The sequence below is a fragment of the Coffea arabica genome, chromosome 8c (assembly GCF_036785885.1).
Source record: "Coffea arabica cultivar ET-39 chromosome 8c, Coffea Arabica ET-39 HiFi, whole genome shotgun sequence".
In the NCBI taxonomy this organism is placed as follows: Eukaryota; Viridiplantae; Streptophyta; class Magnoliopsida; order Gentianales; family Rubiaceae; genus Coffea; species Coffea arabica.
Window position 1 is genome coordinate 41019985 of NC_092325.1, and position 16910 is coordinate 41036894.

The 16910-nt window shown below is 38.4% G+C and overlaps 3 protein-coding genes across 8 annotated transcripts; 1 reads left to right on the forward strand and 2 right to left on the reverse strand.

Annotated features, from left to right (window-relative positions):
* The first annotated feature begins 504 nt into the window (after nucleotides 1–504).
* Nucleotides 505–4069, forward strand: LOC113707203 (UDP-sulfoquinovose synthase, chloroplastic-like). Its single transcript, XM_027229406.2, has 3 exons — nucleotides 505–681; nucleotides 1199–2286; nucleotides 3397–4069. The coding sequence occupies exons 2-3, from the start codon at nucleotides 1234–1236 to the stop codon at nucleotides 3796–3798; spliced, it is 1455 nt and encodes a 484-aa protein (XP_027085207.1). The 5' UTR covers nucleotides 505–681; nucleotides 1199–1233; the 3' UTR covers nucleotides 3799–4069.
* A 288-nt stretch (nucleotides 4070–4357) lies between these two features.
* Nucleotides 4358–8476, reverse strand: LOC113706714 (putative uncharacterized protein YDL057W). 5 transcript variants are annotated; one of them, XM_072062561.1, is made up of 8 exons: nucleotides 8299–8411; nucleotides 7844–7904; nucleotides 7617–7738; nucleotides 6857–6939; nucleotides 5572–5693; nucleotides 5308–5472; nucleotides 5034–5127; nucleotides 4358–4895 (listed from the first exon to the last, which is right to left on the reverse strand). In XM_072062561.1, exons 2-8 carry the CDS (start codon nucleotides 7863–7865, stop codon nucleotides 4676–4678), a joined length of 828 nt encoding a protein of 275 aa, XP_071918662.1. In that variant the 5' UTR covers nucleotides 7866–7904; nucleotides 8299–8411; the 3' UTR covers nucleotides 4358–4675. The 5 variants fall into 5 exon arrangements, 4 of the variants coding, with proteins under 4 accessions (XP_071918662.1, XP_071918663.1, XP_027084465.1 ...); XM_072062562.1 differs by lacking the exon at nucleotides 8299–8411 and adding an exon at nucleotides 8119–8219; XM_027228664.2 differs by lacking the exon at nucleotides 7844–7904 and having other exon boundaries at nucleotides 8299–8471.
* Nucleotides 8477–10095: 1619 nt separating this feature from the next.
* On the reverse strand, nucleotides 10096–15517 carry LOC113706805 (ATP-dependent zinc metalloprotease FTSH 4, mitochondrial). 2 transcript variants are annotated; one of them, XM_027228819.2, is made up of 7 exons: nucleotides 15156–15517; nucleotides 14562–14649; nucleotides 14099–14350; nucleotides 13638–13874; nucleotides 13354–13478; nucleotides 12473–12949; nucleotides 10096–11260 (listed from the first exon to the last, which is right to left on the reverse strand). In XM_027228819.2, the coding sequence occupies exons 1-7, from the start codon at nucleotides 15180–15182 to the stop codon at nucleotides 10331–10333; spliced, it is 2136 nt and encodes a 711-aa protein (XP_027084620.1). In that variant the 5' UTR covers nucleotides 15183–15517; the 3' UTR covers nucleotides 10096–10330. The 2 variants fall into 2 exon arrangements, with proteins under 2 accessions (XP_027084620.1, XP_027084619.1); XM_027228818.2 differs by having other exon boundaries at nucleotides 13638–13883; nucleotides 15156–15515.
* Nucleotides 15518–16910: the final 1393 nt, after the last annotated feature.

Consider the following 16910-nt stretch of genomic DNA (forward strand, 5'->3'; position numbering starts at 1 on the left):
AAGGTTTAAATCATACTCTTTTTATTAAATTTACCTCCTAGCACCGAAGAAATAAATAAGAACTTTGGGGGAATAAGAAGATCAGATCAAATCAAATCATGAGAAAGTCAACAAAATGAGAAACCCAGGAAGCTCAGTAGCCACCGCCTTTTCTGGTGGGGTGGGAGGTCAGTGGTTCAACCCTTGTCTCCCATCAAATTGTCTGTTTCTTATGGACAACTCGGTTAATCTCAGCAATCCTCCTTAGGAGCTGGTGTCTAGTGCCCGCAAGGGTCCGAGTCCTGTAGTTATCGTGTTCGGGGGGATGGGGTCTCTCCTTCCTGACCAAAGTGAGATTAGTCGGGCCCGTAAAAATTGACCGGAACACCCACTCCGTCAGCAAAAAAAAAAAAAAAACCCAGCAGGAAGGTTTGGAAAAGGTAAGGGTACAAATGTAACTTAACATCTAGCATTATACTATCGAGCATATCCAGAATATCCCCTTGAGCCATTGCTATTGATGCTCCCGAAAGGACGGACCAGTAGTAAGTACCTTGAAAAACACAGCCGAAGGAAAATCCATCCCCCTGGAGACTTGAGTAGAGCTCGTAGACACTGATGTGAGTGATCAATTTTCATCTGGAAGTTGGATTCTTGACAGACCCTTTCGGATTTGCTCTCTGATTCTTCTGTCGTATTAAGGTAAATAATTGTCCAACTCGACTAATTCTCATCAATCTCTCTGGCTCTGAAGTTTCGGTAGCATGCCTTTTGCTGCCGTTGCTCTCTCTCTTCTCTTTCTCTCAATCTGTTTATGTAGTCCAATTTTTGCTGGTCTGTGAACCGTAATTTTTGTAGCACAGCTTGGTTAATTCTTGACTTGGATAGTAGGCTGAAGACTTGAAAAAAAAAAAGAGAGTAAAGCAGGGGTCTTTTGTTCTTGTGATGGACTGGGCATTCAAATAGCAATGGACTAGTTAAAGAATGCAGAACTGTTGGAAAAGAAGTAAAAGGCTTACTCATTATGCAAATTTTCATTTTGCTTTTTACTAATCTCAGCGTTGCATTTGAACTTTGGAGTTGGTTAACTTAAAAAGTTGAATAAAATGGCTTGTTTTTTATCACAATGATTCTTTGTCAGTCTGCTTCTTGTATTTATATAGAGCAGCAAAGTAGTGACTTCGAAGATTGATTTCGAGTTTAAGTACAAACTCTGCAGGTTTAATACAGTTAAGAGTACAATTGGCAGCTACTATGGCGCACTTGCTTTCTACCTCTTGTTCTTTGAATATCCCTCCGAGCTGCAAAAAGCCAAAATGCTTGTTAGTGAATCAGTGTTCATCATCGGGATTTCCCGCATCTTTTAGTTTGCCAACTTCAACCTCTCGTTCGAAAATGCTCATCCTGCATGGAAAAGGGCCAAAAAGATCCTCCACCATCTATGCTATGGCTGTTTCTCTGAGTCAAGAATCCAAAGCTCAGCCTGGCTCTAGCTTTCCTCAAGAAACCGGTGAAGCTGGTAGTCCAAAGAAGGTCATGGTTATTGGTGGTGATGGTTACTGTGGTTGGGCTACTGCACTCCATCTATCAAACAGAAACTATGAAGTTGCTATTGTTGACAACCTTGTTCGTCGCCTTTTTGACCACCAGCTCGGTCTTGACTCCCTCACACCTATTTCGTCTATCCATAATCGTATCCGTTGTTGGAAGTCCCTTACTGGCAAGGATATCCAACTTCACATCGGGGATATATGTGACTTTGAGTTCCTGGCTGAGACTTTTAAGTCATTTGAACCTGATGCTGTTGTCCACTTTGGAGAGCAGAGATCTGCTCCTTACTCCATGATTGATAGGTCAAGAGCTGTATTTACCCAACAGAACAATGTCATTGGGACACTTAATGTTCTGTTTGCCATAAAGGAATATAGAGATGAGTGTCACTTGGTGAAGCTTGGAACCATGGGAGAGTATGGGACCCCAAACATAGACATTGAGGAAGGTTATATTACAATTACTCATAATGGAAGGACAGACACTCTGCCTTATCCCAAGCAGGCAAGTTCTTTCTATCATTTGAGTAAGGTTCATGATTCCCATAATATTGCATTTACTTGCAAGGCGTGGGGAATCCGAGCCACTGATCTAAACCAAGGAGTAGTTTATGGTCTGAGAACAGATGAGACTGCAATGCATGATGAGCTATGTAATAGATTTGATTATGATGGAGTTTTTGGAACTGCGTTAAATAGGTTTTGTGTTCAGGCTGCTGTCGGTCATCCACTTACTGTCTATGGCAAAGGGGGCCAGGTATTTTCTCCTTTCATGTCTCTGTCACATTAATCATATGATATTTCCTGCAGAACTGGAGATGCTTCTCAGCTGCAAACTGCGAGTAGTTATATTGCAATAGGCACAGTCTAATATCTATTTCTTTTCCTGTGTGAAAACATCATGAATCGATAGATGGGTAGTTCCTACTGTTATTAGTCACTGGAAACAACAAATTTAAACTCTTAGCACATTCAGCAAATAAAACTGTGCAACACATATTGCATAAGCCTCCTCCATCGGATTACATGGGACCTAATAGGTTTGTCTGTCACGTGCTTCATAGATCTACATATTGAAGCAGTATTATGTTCTGAAATGGTATATTAATTGACAAAGTCTTGAGTACCTAGGTAAGATTAGTTTTTATAGTTCACATTTTTGGTATGGTTTTGCTAGAAGGCAGCTGAAGCTTCCTCTTGAAATCACTTATAAGTCCATCCCTATTTTAGGCTAGTTATCTGGAACTTCCGAGGAAAGTATGTAATAACATGAACCTGCCATTATAATGGATAATAACCGAGTTGCTGCCTGTTGTCTCGAGAAGGTTAAATCTGGATATTGAACGTATAGTTATGCTGATTTGGAGATTACATGACCTAGGTCCAAAGTACTCTTGGCTAACTACCTTCTGAACTTGGATGTAAATTGATGCCCATAGACGATAGTTTGAAATCTGCTGATATGATGTTGGGTTTGGATGGGAAAAATGAGTTTTTTTATCTGGATTGCCATAATCTTTATGCAGCCTCTGTAGGGTAAGCCACTGCTGGAGAAGCTACTCCAGATTCCTTTCTTATTTTTTAAATTTTCTAAATTTCTTTGGCTGAGACTCACTGAAGTATTCTGACTATAGGGCTTGAATTTGGAAATGCATCATTCTGATGTTAATAGGAACTAGGAAGTGCTTTTTGTTTTTGGCTGCATAAAAAAAAAAAACGAAGGGTGTGGCACTTGAAGCTAGGGTGGTTTTGCAGTCACCAACTCACTCAAGTGCTTCAATCGATACTTCTAACTTTATTTCATCTTCATCCATGTTCTTTTGTGATCTACTGAATATTTGTAATGCATTCTTTTTGTACAATGCAGACCAGGGGATATCTAGATATAAGAGACACAGTTCAGTGTGTTGAGCTTGCAATTGCTAATCCAGCACAGAGAGGAGAATTCAGGGTCTTCAATCAATTCACGGAGCAGTTTTCTGTCAATGAACTTGCAGCCCTTGTCACGAAAGCTGGAGAAAAACTTGGCATTGAGGTGAAAACAGTATCTGTGCCCAACCCCAGAGTAGAGGCAGAGGAGCATTACTATAATGCCAAACATACAAAACTCATTGAGTTGGGTCTCAAGCCCCACCTTCTCTCTGACGCTCTTCTTGACTCGCTGTTGAACTTTGCCATCAAGTATAAGGATCGTGTTGATCCCAAACAGATAATGCCCAGTGTTTCTTGGAGAAAAATTGGTGTCAAGCCAAAAACTGTTGCAGTATAAAAGAGTGTTGAATGGTACTAGTTTCAGTACTGATTGTCTACTATTATACTGCTGTAACCGTTTCTGATGGGGTGTTGTATCTTACTGAACTCCTTGCATATTGTCGGCATTAGCATCCAGCAGCCTTCCGACTGTAAATTTTGGTAGGACGTAGAAAACTCTAGCAGTAACTCCATCATCCCTGTAATGTCAGTAACCTAGAAGAGTCTTTGGTGTATCACGTTTATTAATTTTCTAGATGAATAAAGTTGTTTTCTAAATTTGTTGAAAATTGAACAAATGCCCTATACATGCGACTACAATCTTATACTCCAAAAATTTTTCCTGTCTTCGACAGATGGGGGGACATGTATGAATACTCCTTTCCTTGACGATGAAAATACAGCCTACGGCAGAACAAGCATCCGGTTGAAATACATAATCGAAGTGCTTAGCTGTTCTGTTGATTTGAGTTGGTGGATCTTGTTTATATTCATAATGCATATGACATGAATTGCTTGTAACTGGTATTGAGAATCATAAAGCAAAACTGAATACTAAATTTGAATCTTCGACTCACTGAGGAAAAAACATATGAAAGAGATGGTTCATATATTTTATCTTCTGCACAGCGTTTTTGTTTTTTTGACATATTGTGCTGTAACATGTTTTTCAGTAAACTACAGTCCATGTACTAATCCCTAGTTCTTAAAGACCCTAACTGCATCATTATCCATCGAGGTAGTCTTCAGCTATCACCGTTGGTTGGTACCATGAGGGGGGAATCAATGTTGTCATCCAGGAACCATGTTACGGTTGGTATGAAGCAACAGAGTCAGACATGTAACTGGATTCTCTTAAAATCCATTTGTCCAGAACCATAATCACTATCCTCGTATCAGAATCGGGAATGGATAAATCTATGCACTCTTCTGCATTCTGTAAGCCCATTCGTTACAAAATCCAGTACAACTGAAGCCAATTCATGTTGATGCGAAGTGAAATAATGATCTGCGCCTTCAAAAATGTGTAGTATATGATTAGGTATGTGCTTTGCAAACTCCTTGGCATCACTGACAGGAACAAATTCATCCACGGAACCTTGAACTGTCAACACCCTACATACACGTACAGAATATGGAAAGATAATGAAAATATGTTTCATAACGAAGATCCTGATATAGAATACTCTTCAAAATTGAATTGATAACAACAGTTCAATCATAATTCGATAAACAAGAATCACCAATCCCTACCTGCAGTTTCTGTCGATCTTTTGGCAAGCTGCACGAGTATCAGTTGCTAGACGGTCCATCAAACTTTCCTTAGATACACGATACTTGGTCTTTCCTACATAGAAATACCCCATGTGAGACATAACTTGGCTCGAAGGCAATTATTTATTTCCTTACCTCTCATACACAATTTTTCCATAAGTGATTTCTTTCTGGACAATACAAGGAAACCAACATGCAGCACTTGAGTACAAAACCAAACTCATACAAGAAGATGAATCACGGTCTTAGCTACCCCTTCTGTTCTTGACGTCAATAAATCCATTCTGCTCAATTTTCTCCAGAAAGTCTTTACCCAAGCGACCTTCAATTCCTCGCTCAAGATTGAAGCGGCCAGCGATATTGACAATAATTTGTATGTCATTATCCCTTGAAGCATACAACAGCACAGCATTTCCTCCTAAAAAATCTCAACTGAACAGCTTGTCAGGTGACTGGAAGGAATCTAGAAGTTCGGACAGTAAATCAATGTTTGAACTTAGTCGAATAGCTTATGTACCTTTACTATGCCCGACAAGTGCAGCTACAAAACATTTCTCTTCCTGGAAGTGTTGAATTACTGCACGCAAGTCATCTGCTTCTCTATGGTAGTTACCATACTGAAATGATCCTTCACTTTCTCTGGGAAGCAAGAATACCACATGTTTGTCATGAATGAGTTCGTACAAAAATCAACTAAAGAAAAGAATGTGGAGATAGCTTTTTGTGCTCAAATGAAGAAATATTGTCTTCTTCAACTCTTTTACAAGCTTTTGCACCAATCTTTGGCTATGTATTGGCTCCAACCAGCTTAAGTTCTAATATGTAAAGGTTTGAGAAGTGAGTGCCCTACTACTTTGCATCAAAGAAAATGAAAGGCCTGTTAGAAAGAAAATCAAAGAAAAATTACTTATCTAGTTCCATTTTACAAGCCTTTCTGCTAGGTACTTCTATTTAGATCTATTTACAAGGTTGATCAAACACTTGTGAAAAGCACTCAGGAACTATGTGACAGTGATCAGAAGTAAGATAAGCATATACATGACAACTCTCAAGAAAGGTTCCTATAACAAACTAAGCAGACTGTCATTTACTAATTGCACAGAAACTTTGACTAAATGTTCAAAATTCATGATTTGAAGGGTGGACAGTATGTAAATTACACTGCATTTACACAAGTTAATATTGTTTCCCTTCTTTAGCCGTCTTGGGTAATGTTCCTCTCAATCTTTTACTAGCACTAGTAGGTAAGATCGCCCCTATCTTGTGTTGCATTACACACCTTGAAGAGTTTGATTAAACATATCTACAAAATGACAATATAGAAGTAAACATTTCCAAGAGTTTCCCCATATATATTTTGTCCTACAAGATCCTCTTCAGAAAAGTAAAGCAAGCATCATATAAAAAATTAGGGAAATGGTAAATGTTAAAAAAGACAGAATGTACTTGATCCTTTGTACTCTGAAAATCTGCTAAAAGGATCATTCCATAGGATGAAGAGGGAACATAAGTATACAGCCAATTTATGTGCAGGAACCCAAATCTGGAGGGCAATATTAATCTCTATCTTCACACCTAATTTTCACTGAAAAGGGTCTCAGATTGAAGATATAGTACAATTTTATTCTTAAATTTTTTCTTCTCTTAGACCATTGTTTGAAGAGGATGTGTCAAATTTTAATCTAAACATGCATTTTTTCTCAAGATGTCTGATGTCCTGACTGGGTCAAGAACAAAAATTTTGGTGATATTTCTGAAGAGACATGTCGGGAGGAGTAGCGTGTCAGTGGCTAGTCACTTACCCATTCCCAGCAAAATCAAAGCGGAAGGCACTAATTCCTTCTTTTTCAAAAGCAGCTGCTAGATTCACCATGGGAATGCGATCCTGAAGTTTATGAGAAGGGAACAACATTAATGGATTGAATGATCAAGGTAGTCCTTAGCAACAAATATACTGTAGCAATCAAAAAGTAATGATACAATGAAATTGATTTAGAAATGGGATCTTCCTGATGATCATACAACAAAGTGCTTGTAACAAAATACAGAAAAAAAGACACTTCAGGCTCCCAACACATACTTACAAGAACATGTTACCTCTCCACTGTTACACACTTACAAAAATTTTGAAGATTATAAAAACTGTATGTGATTTGAGTGTATAATATCAGGGATATAATAAGACCAGGCGTTTATGTTTTAGACAAGTTCAGGCAGGCAGGAAAATAGACTTTTTTTTTTGGAGCATGGGACCCGTCAACATTCCTTCTTCAGAAGTTTTGGCGAATGCCATCTGTAAGGAGGGATGCAGATAAAATGTTTGTGCATATGACATGCATCTAAAAAAAAGTTTTGTTATTTTCAATTCATCTACAGCACCAAATGGGATGGAGATTGCAAAATTTTTGCAAAGATGCTCATCAGATAATGCTGAAAATGAGATTGCAGATAATTCCACCAAGTAAATAAAGAAGCAAACAGAGCATTAGAGTGGAGAACTACCAAAATATAGAAAACTTTCTCATCCTAAAACATCCAGTTATAGAGATGGCAAACACCAACCTTTGAAGATCTAAATCCATGACAGATAATCACAACCTCCTTCGACCCCGTTTCATGCAATATCCCCACAAGCTTCTCACCATATCTGTTCTGTATACGTACTCTCTTTTGTTCATGGGTCCCTGCCAAGAAGTTAACAAAGAAATGAGTCCTGATCACCTCAATAGGTCACCTAAATCCAGCAAGTTGCCAACTTTTAGGGGATCATCACTGACAAGTGAATTAACTGAAGAACTCTGTATCAAACATGTCTCGCTATATGCACCGGGACCAATCCCAAAAGAGACCCTGATAAAAGAGCGAGAGAGATAAAAGAGACCCTGATAATATTTTTTTTTGCAAAATTGTGGGAATTCCCCATAAATCAAGAAGCCAATAATCAGAACCAATTCCAGCACGCAAAATTACACAAGAAACCAGGAATAGCTAAAAGAAGATAATTCATTTTGTATAGAACCCATAATTTGTACAAAGTAGAAAATGCTACGGAAGCCGTGATCACCAGCAAATTTGATAATGTTTGAACATTTTCTTGAAAGGTTCTGCAAAAAGCAATCAACTTTCTGATTGCCCCCTTCTTCTTGTACCCCAGTCTCTCAATTGTACTATATAGTATCTTTTATTTCTTCACTTATTTTTGTATTGGTGTGTTTACCTTACACGAGAATATTAATGGACCTACCCGGCTGGTGGCTGCTGTCGTTGTGGTGGTGATGGTGCTCTTTGCCTTCGTGGACTGCCATTTTAGCTCCTGTATTTGACCTTTCTGGATTACTACAATGATTCAACTATACTGCTTTTCTGCTCCTGCAACTTTTCTTTTTTTATTTATTTATTATTATTATTTTGGACAACCTTGCAGGACCCATCGCTTACGAGCAAAATAACTACCCTTGTTTGAAAAAACAAAAAGGGAAAATTTTTTTGTATGTACACATGTTTATGTGGGATGAAGCGATACAACACGAGTTGGAGGAAACCTACCTAAACTAAAAGGATAGAAAGAGATGGGAATTCGAACATAATTTTTTTTTTTATATCATAAACACGTTTTTTAACATATTTTAATATCTATTTATGTCATATATATTGTATCATTAAAATAAGTACTACAGTATTATTCTAAACTTATTAATAAATCATTTCTTTGAATGGTATAACATCTACCATGTTCACGTAAAAGTGAGTTTTTATAAGAGTGAACGCTTGAAATAAGCGTTTTTTTTATATAAGTGTTGAAATTCACTTTTTTTAATTTCATTTACTACTAATATGGGAGAGAAGTTTAAACAAGTATTAATTAATTTTGGGGCAAGAATGAGTTGGATAGTTCAAAAGAAAGAATATAAGCGATAAGTTCCAGTTTTAAGCCCTTCCATTTACATAAAAAAAATTATTAATTAATTTTATTTAAGGTCACCTTGCAACTGTCCCTACGTATAGATCACGTAGATGTCTAAGATAAACAAGTAATTCTACCATCCCTTCGTATTAAATGGCGCGGCAAAAAAAAAAAAAGACGTTTCTTTAAGAATGGAATTCCAGAAGTGGAGAGGTGCACAGGAAAATACACAGAAAAGTAGACAGCTCTTTGATCGAGGAGCACCTCCTTATCAATGGATTGACAAGCCAAGAATCCAAAATTCGATTTCAGTGCCTTCAATTGCAAACCAGCGTCCTTGAACTGCTGGTCCTAATTGTGATGGTTGAGTTCTGAGCAGGAGGATCCTGCATTCACTTTGCAATTGCCAGTTGTTAACGATCCCCATTCATGTGGCAACTGTTTCTATTTTTGTTCAAGTTTTTTAGTCATAATTTTCACTCTTTCTGCGTATTTCTAGCATGCAAACACCATCAAATGTCTGAATATTCTCATATGACGGATCCTTAGTACGCAAATCTTTTCACTAACAGGTTGGAAGGAAGCAGTCTAATCTAGACTTAAATGAGTTAAAAGAGCCAAATCCTCTTATGTACTCGTTACACTAATCCCGCATTTACACCCCTTCTAGCCCTCGCCAGGCTCCAATACAACCTTCCGCAGATTCTACATTTGTATAGCACAAAACAAGCACGTGGAAAGATTCACCCGGACTTGTTATCTTAGACTAATATTGCTGACCAAAGCATCTCGAAAAGAAAATTTGCAGATTCCTGATTTCGAATCGCAAGACAAACAGAGGCCAATGGCATGGAAACCATTTTCTACCGCCTGAATACAAAATGTATAGCAAACAAACTGGCCTTGCCAAGGCACTAACAGCATCACAAGGACCATTCAAGAAATATAGCTACAACCACATTTCTCAACAATGCAGCATCATGTTGACTGAGAGTTACACAGTACATCCACTGCACAGCAGGAGTCCATCTATCGAACTAACAAAAATGCAATAAAGAATAAGAAAATAAAAAATAACAGAAAAACATAATGCTATACTGAACCCACTGTTAGCTATGTGGTCAAGTAGGGAGAACGGACGATAAAAAGTCATTGAATAGAACTCAATGTAAGTGGTACACCGAAAATAGCACTCCCTGCCATTCATCTTCTACACATTCCATTCAAAAGCATACATAAACATCACCTTGGAGTCCGCAATTAGCTACATTGTTTCTCACAGGTTAAAAGGTTTCCATGTGAAACACAATATGCACATTAAACCTGATAGTTATGAATAAGGGACGGGATTGACCTGTGCATCTCCTCCATGCTACGATCCAACAGGTGCAATTCCCTTTGCCTTGGCTGCAGCAGTTGCTGCTGCAGCTGCTGCAGCGGCAGCAGCAGCCGCAGATGCTGCTGCATTGGGTGTTGATGGAGGAACAGCACCGGATTGCGATGTGCTTTGCGCGGTAACCATTTGTTGTTGTTGTTGTTGCTTCTGCTGAGAGTTTACCTGAGCAAGCAGGGCCTTGATCTGACTTCCAGAGAGTGTCTCATGCTCAAGTAGAGCATTAGCAAGTGCATGGAGCTCCTTGCTGTTCATGGTGAGAATGGTTTTCGCGTTGTTGTAAGCCCTCTCCAAAAATTGTTTTACTTCTTCCTCAATAAGGAGCCTAGTCTCAGTGCTCATGCTCTTGCCGTTATCATCATAGTTGTGAGTAACAAGTCCCACGTTTCTGCTCATACCATACTTTGTAACCATTGCTCTTGCAAGATTGGTTGCTTGCTGCAGATCGGAAGATGCACCTGAAGTCACTTCATTTTCTCCAAAGATGAGCTCTTCTGCTACTCGTCCACCCATGCAAACATCCAAACGAGCAAGCATCTGCTTACGAGATATACTTGTCTCATCCTTGTCAGGTAATTGGGCAACCATACCAAGAGACATTCCACGAGGAACAATGGTTGCTTTGTGAACTGGAAGGGCCCCTTCAGTATGGATAGCCACGAGGGCATGGCCACCCTCATGAAAAGCAGTCAGCCTTCGTGATTCATCAGATATAACAGCTGATTTCCGCTCGCTTCCCATCATGATTTTGTCCTTTGCATGCTCAAGATCAGCCAGTGTCACAGCTTTAGCACCATCCATCGCAGCCTTAAGGGCAGCAATATTAACCAAGTTTGCAAGATCAGCACCAGAGAATCCGGGAGTTCCTCGGGCAATGATAGTCAGATCTACGTCTTCCGCTTTAAGAACCTATCAGCGAAAAAAAAAATTTCGGATTAGAATCCCCTGCTGAAATTTCCTTCTCCCAAAATGTAGAATTGTCTAAGGAATGCGCTAATCAAAGATAATTCAAGTATCAGCCATGCATGTCAGATGGATGTTATCCATATGCGCATCACTATAATGGCCAGTACATCAACCAGTAACTTGGCGTAGGAAAGATTAGCAAAGATCACCCATATATGTCTTCAAGTAAGTTACATATGTAAACTATAAAGAGAAATATTGCAAAAAAGGAAACTTTCAAATGAAGTACATGGTGCAGATGCTTATGTAAATTATGGCATATCAAATGGGAAATTTGCTCTTGCACAAAAGGAAACATCCAAACAGAAGTACACAAAGCAGGAGCTTGCCTACAGCACCAGAATCACGTATAGGTGAGCAAACGAGTAATGACCAGCTAGTATCTCACAACTGATCTGTCAGGGATTGAGCACGGCAGAGAAATACACTTCACCAGGCAAACAAGGGTAGAGAATTTGAAATAAGAGCTTAGTGGAAGGAATTAGATTGATTCATCGAGTTGGTTTATGAAACCTGTGTTGACATGGAATGGGGTGTGGTACGTGGCCAAAAAGAAGAAAGAACAAAGTACAAATCTTTGCACAAATCTACATTGCAAGACTTGAAAAATGTCTTGAAAATGGCCAAGGAAAAACACAAGCCACTAAGCCACTAAAAGACTCAGTAGAATTGTTCTCTTGGACAAAGTCAATCAACAACAGGCAGAACAAAAATAACTTTTTGGAGACATTGCAAGACTTGAAAAATGTCTTGAAAATGGTCAAGGATAAACACAAGCCACTAAAAGACTCAGTAGAATTGTTCTTTTGGACAAATTCAGTCAACAACAGGCAGAACAAAAGTAACTTTTTGGAGTATACTAGGGTCCTAACATATCTTCTTTGGCAAACAAAGCTTCTACTTTTTACATAACATTGCAAGGGCCCCTCCATCTTATTTCTGAATTCATCACATGTATCTTCTTCCATTCCAGATCGCCCTTTGGGAAATATGCACACTAATTCAGAGCCTACAATACAAAATTATCCTCAATTCGCAAACTAAAGCTCTTTGATTCAGTAAGTGAAAGATGAACAAGTGGGACAATTAAATGAAAAAACTGGGGAAAGAGTAAATAAGAAATAGAGGTTTTTATCATCAAAAAAAGCAAAGTACCTTTGACATATGTGATTCCAAGATCTGTCTCCGTCCTTCAACATCAGGATTTGGAACAACAATATGACGATCAAATCGTCCAGGCCTAACCAGAGCCTTATCCAATGACTCCGGGAAATTGGTTGCAGCAATCACAATAATTCCCTCATTCTGCTTGAAGCCATCCAGTTCAACAAGTAACTGATTCAGAGTCATTTTCATGTATTGCTGGTCCTTTGGGTTGCGGCTCCCACCTATGGCATCAATCTCGTCAATAAATATTATACATGGAGACCGTTTCTTTGCAGCAGCAAAGAGATCTCTAACCCTGCGGGCACCAACACCAACAAACATTTCTTCAAACTCACTGCCGCTGCAAGAGAAAAAGGGCACCCCAGCTTCTCCAGCTATAGCCCTTGCCAGCATAGTCTTGCCGGTACCTGGGGGACCAACAAGTAGAACACCTTTTGGGAGCTTACCGCCAAGTCGAGTGAACCGCTGCAATAACATAAAAGGTGAGCATAATGAAGTCTGCAACGCTTCTTGACAGTTTAGGAAGGCTAATCTAAAATCATTAAAATCAAAGTTCTCTCCCAGAAAATAATTCTAATATCATGTCAATTGCTTGTTGATCAAGAACCAAATGAAGGGCAAAATTTAACCAAATTTAGGTAGCTAAATAAGGCTTTGTAGATCCATATGAATATTCTAACTTTTGCTAATGGAAAGAAGGATGCAAGAAAAACTATTAACAACTGCAAATTATAGAAGTTTAGATATTCTGCACAGAAAAACAGAAAAAATGCATGAGTTATTCACTCACAGATTCATGTGATTGGAAAGGGAGGTGAGCCAGCCACCCAAGAGATTGTTACAGATCAGAAAGCACAAGCTGCAATTACCTTAGGGTCTCGAAGATAGTGAACAATTTCTTCAAGCTCAGATTTGGCTTCATCAACCCCCTTTACATCACTAAATTTCGTATTAGATTCCAAACTAGGGTGCACCTCTTCATTCAGACCCAGTCCTAGTAGAAAATGGTAAAGAGCATTAGTCAGCAGATAACCTTTTGTTTGGTTACAGATTCATCACCCAAAACCACAACAATAACACAAAAAAATTATAATAATAACAAATACAATAAAATAATCTAAGACCTTCCAGCAAAGCTCATAACTACAAGTACCTTTACTAATCCCTCTATCTTCGATGAGTGCACCAATGCCTGAGATTAGAAGGAAGGCCATACCAAGAGCACGGACTGTCCGCCATAACTGCTCCTTAAAATGGCCCCCTTCAGCAGCCACCATATGTATAGGTGCACTAGCAGTACCAAGAACACCTTCCTTTGTAGATTTCCCCACATTCCTAAAAGCTGAAAGACCTCCAACCATTTCTTCTTCCACCTGGGAGCTAGGAGCACCTGTAATTCCTGTATAACATACTTATCAAATTCCTCAAACCAATGAAACGTCACAGAATATCAAAACTCTTCAGTGGTAGAACTAATCAAGATATGCTACAAGAGTAGTAGACCTGGTAAAACTCTATCCATGTATGTAGACCCAATCAGAAAGAGTACACCACAGAAAGGCCAGAGAGAAGATAAAAAAAATAAATTAATTAAAAAAAAATAATGACACTAGCCTCTCTGCAATGTCTTGAGCAGCTCACTTTCGTCCAGCCTATCAACCTTAACCAGTGCCTTGACATACTCTGCAAGCGCTGTTGGGTTAGAGTGCAGTGAGGGTTGGCTTTCGAACACCCTAATGACTGCCTCAGGCTCGTTTCGATGATATAGCTCTTTGAGGTATGCAGCATCGCTTAATTCATCACTTCTCCGAGCTAGGCTAGCAGCATAACTTGATCGAAATCTTTTGGTGTTCCCAAATGCATATCCTGCAAGAAGAAATGGAGGGAAGGTGAAGAGGAATGCTTCAAACTTGTGCCAATGAGCAAGTAAACAATATAACCAAGGGAAATTCAAGAGGAATCATCCGCCATGCATCAATTTATCTTTCATCCAAAAATCGGCAGAATAATATTATTGCACCACAATCAGAAAACAGGGAATCTGCCATATCAACAATAAGCGACTTCGATTGCGTACCTAACTCTTTCTGGGCATTAGGTGAAGTGCGATAAGCTCTAACTAATACATTGCTCAGTTGCCCCAACTGCGACTGCTGTCGTTGAACCTGTTATAACAAAACACAGGTCCTAACACAATTAGAATGAAATTTCGCACATATGATCAACATGAAACCATTATTATCAGAGCTAAAGCTCATATAACCATCCCTCCTTATCCACATCAATCGGCAAAAGTCACACCTACAATACAACCAAAACAGACCTAGAAAAAGCTAACTAGAGTCATAAAAATGGAGTCTTTCCAAAACCCATATCATTAATTGCACAAAAAAAAAACACATAAAATCAGCAACTTTCACCACTTTTAAAAACAAAAAATAAAAAAAATTTCTTACCCAACAACCCTTTTGGCTTTACACCTAAGACTGATAACTAATTACTCCTAAACCCACCAAAGCTTATACCAAACGATTAAATGACCTATTTCTAGATTAGGGCTTCAGCATCCTATGGAAAAAAAAAAAAAAAACTAAAAACCTTGGCTTGCATGTTATATTTCTGATGTTCATACAATTGATAATAAAAAAAAAAAAAAGTGTCAAGAACTGACCCGACTGATAAGGCGAATTAAAGCCATTCCCTGTCCCCAAAAGAGGGCTAATCTCTCTTTCGCCAAACTCTTCCCCTCCCCCTTTCTTTTTCTAAATCAACTATCCCTATCCCTAAATATAGAAGTGTAAGTTATTCGGATATTTTTGGAGTTCAGCAGATACTGCAACTCAGGAGAGGAGGGAGGGATGGAGAGAGAATAGAGGGAGCTGGGGAGTGCAACCAGAGATGGATTTTTTCCCTGGATCAGTAATTTTTAATGGGCAAAACTGAAGAGATTTTTTGTACGCATATGAATAATCCTCATAAATCATAATACCGTATAGTATAGTAAACTTTGGTAATATTTGACCTCAGATCTTGGGATTTGGTGAGGAAGTGTCCATGGCTTGTTTAAGTGGACCGGTTCGGTATTAGAACTTTGGGGAGAACGGCCGAAGATGTTTGTGGGCTTTTATTCTCCAAAAAACATCAATGCTTAGGCCCGTCAACAAGGCCTTGTAAGTGAGTCAGGCTGTCCACAACCTTGAGGTTAAACTTTAGCCCATTGAACATTAACAACAACCAAGTCCAAATTCAGCCCATTCACTGCATCAGGCTTTGGGATGAGATGAGAAAGGACGGATTCAAAGCATTTTTAAGTCGAACAAACCCAGTTGAGGAAAGAAACAAAACCGAGAAGTTTTTCTTCTCAAATTCGTAGTGAATTCTTGATTGCATGTTGTTATTTCTATAATTATATATACGCAAAATGAAGAACATTAATCCGAAAACAAATGCATTTTATTTATGTAGAAAGGGCAGGGCCTCAGTGGGCTTAGGCCTGTTAGTTACTTTTTATAAGTTTTGGAGTGGACATGTCCAAATTCAGTTCACGTAAACAATTACTGATTGTTGAAGTCCAAATTCAGCTCATAAGTGATATGAGGTACAAATGTGGCTCACAAGGAAGTAATTACGATTGTTAGGAAGTTTTGTTGTCTTAAGCATAATTTTCACATGTTATTCTATTTATTGTGTGAAGATTAGACAAGTCATTTGGCACTCAGCGAGAGGAGGTAAGTGCATGCACAATCTGCAATCATGACAAACCTCAAGGGAGATTTGTACACAATCCCTTTTTAGTAATAAAGTAACAAGTCATTTTCTTAAAAATTAATAAATCTTGAGAATGAAATCGTTTCTATGCCGACAGGTTAAGAGAAAATCGTTTAAAATGTTTCACATTTCGTCAAATGAATCTTTTCATTATTTACTTTCAAAATGATAACTTCTGTCTCTTACAAAATTGAAACAGTAAAATTTGGTCCCAATCTAAGTTTTTTATCTTTTTTTTTAACCTTGAATCCATTAAGCGAATCAACATAGTCATTTTTTAGGGAAAAAAAAAAAAGGTAAGATACCATTTATCGTTAAAGCAAATGATCCGATCCATATTCAATTTTTTTTCCTCAAAATAAGTGAGATTAGACCCAAATCATATTCATTTTTTTCATTAAAAAAGTGGGATCTGATCTTCTTGTAGACAAAAAATGATTGCATATGGATGACGTAGTGATTTCAAGATTAAAAAGTGATCAAAAATTTAAGTTGGAACTAAATTTTATTGCTAAAATTTGTAAGGAATACAAAGTTAACAAAGTGAAGGACGATAAAATTCATTTAGCCAAATGTAAGGGACATTTGGAACTATTTCTGTTTCATTCTAGTTGAACTAACACTAGGATTAACAAAGTTATTGCATTAAGACAAATCT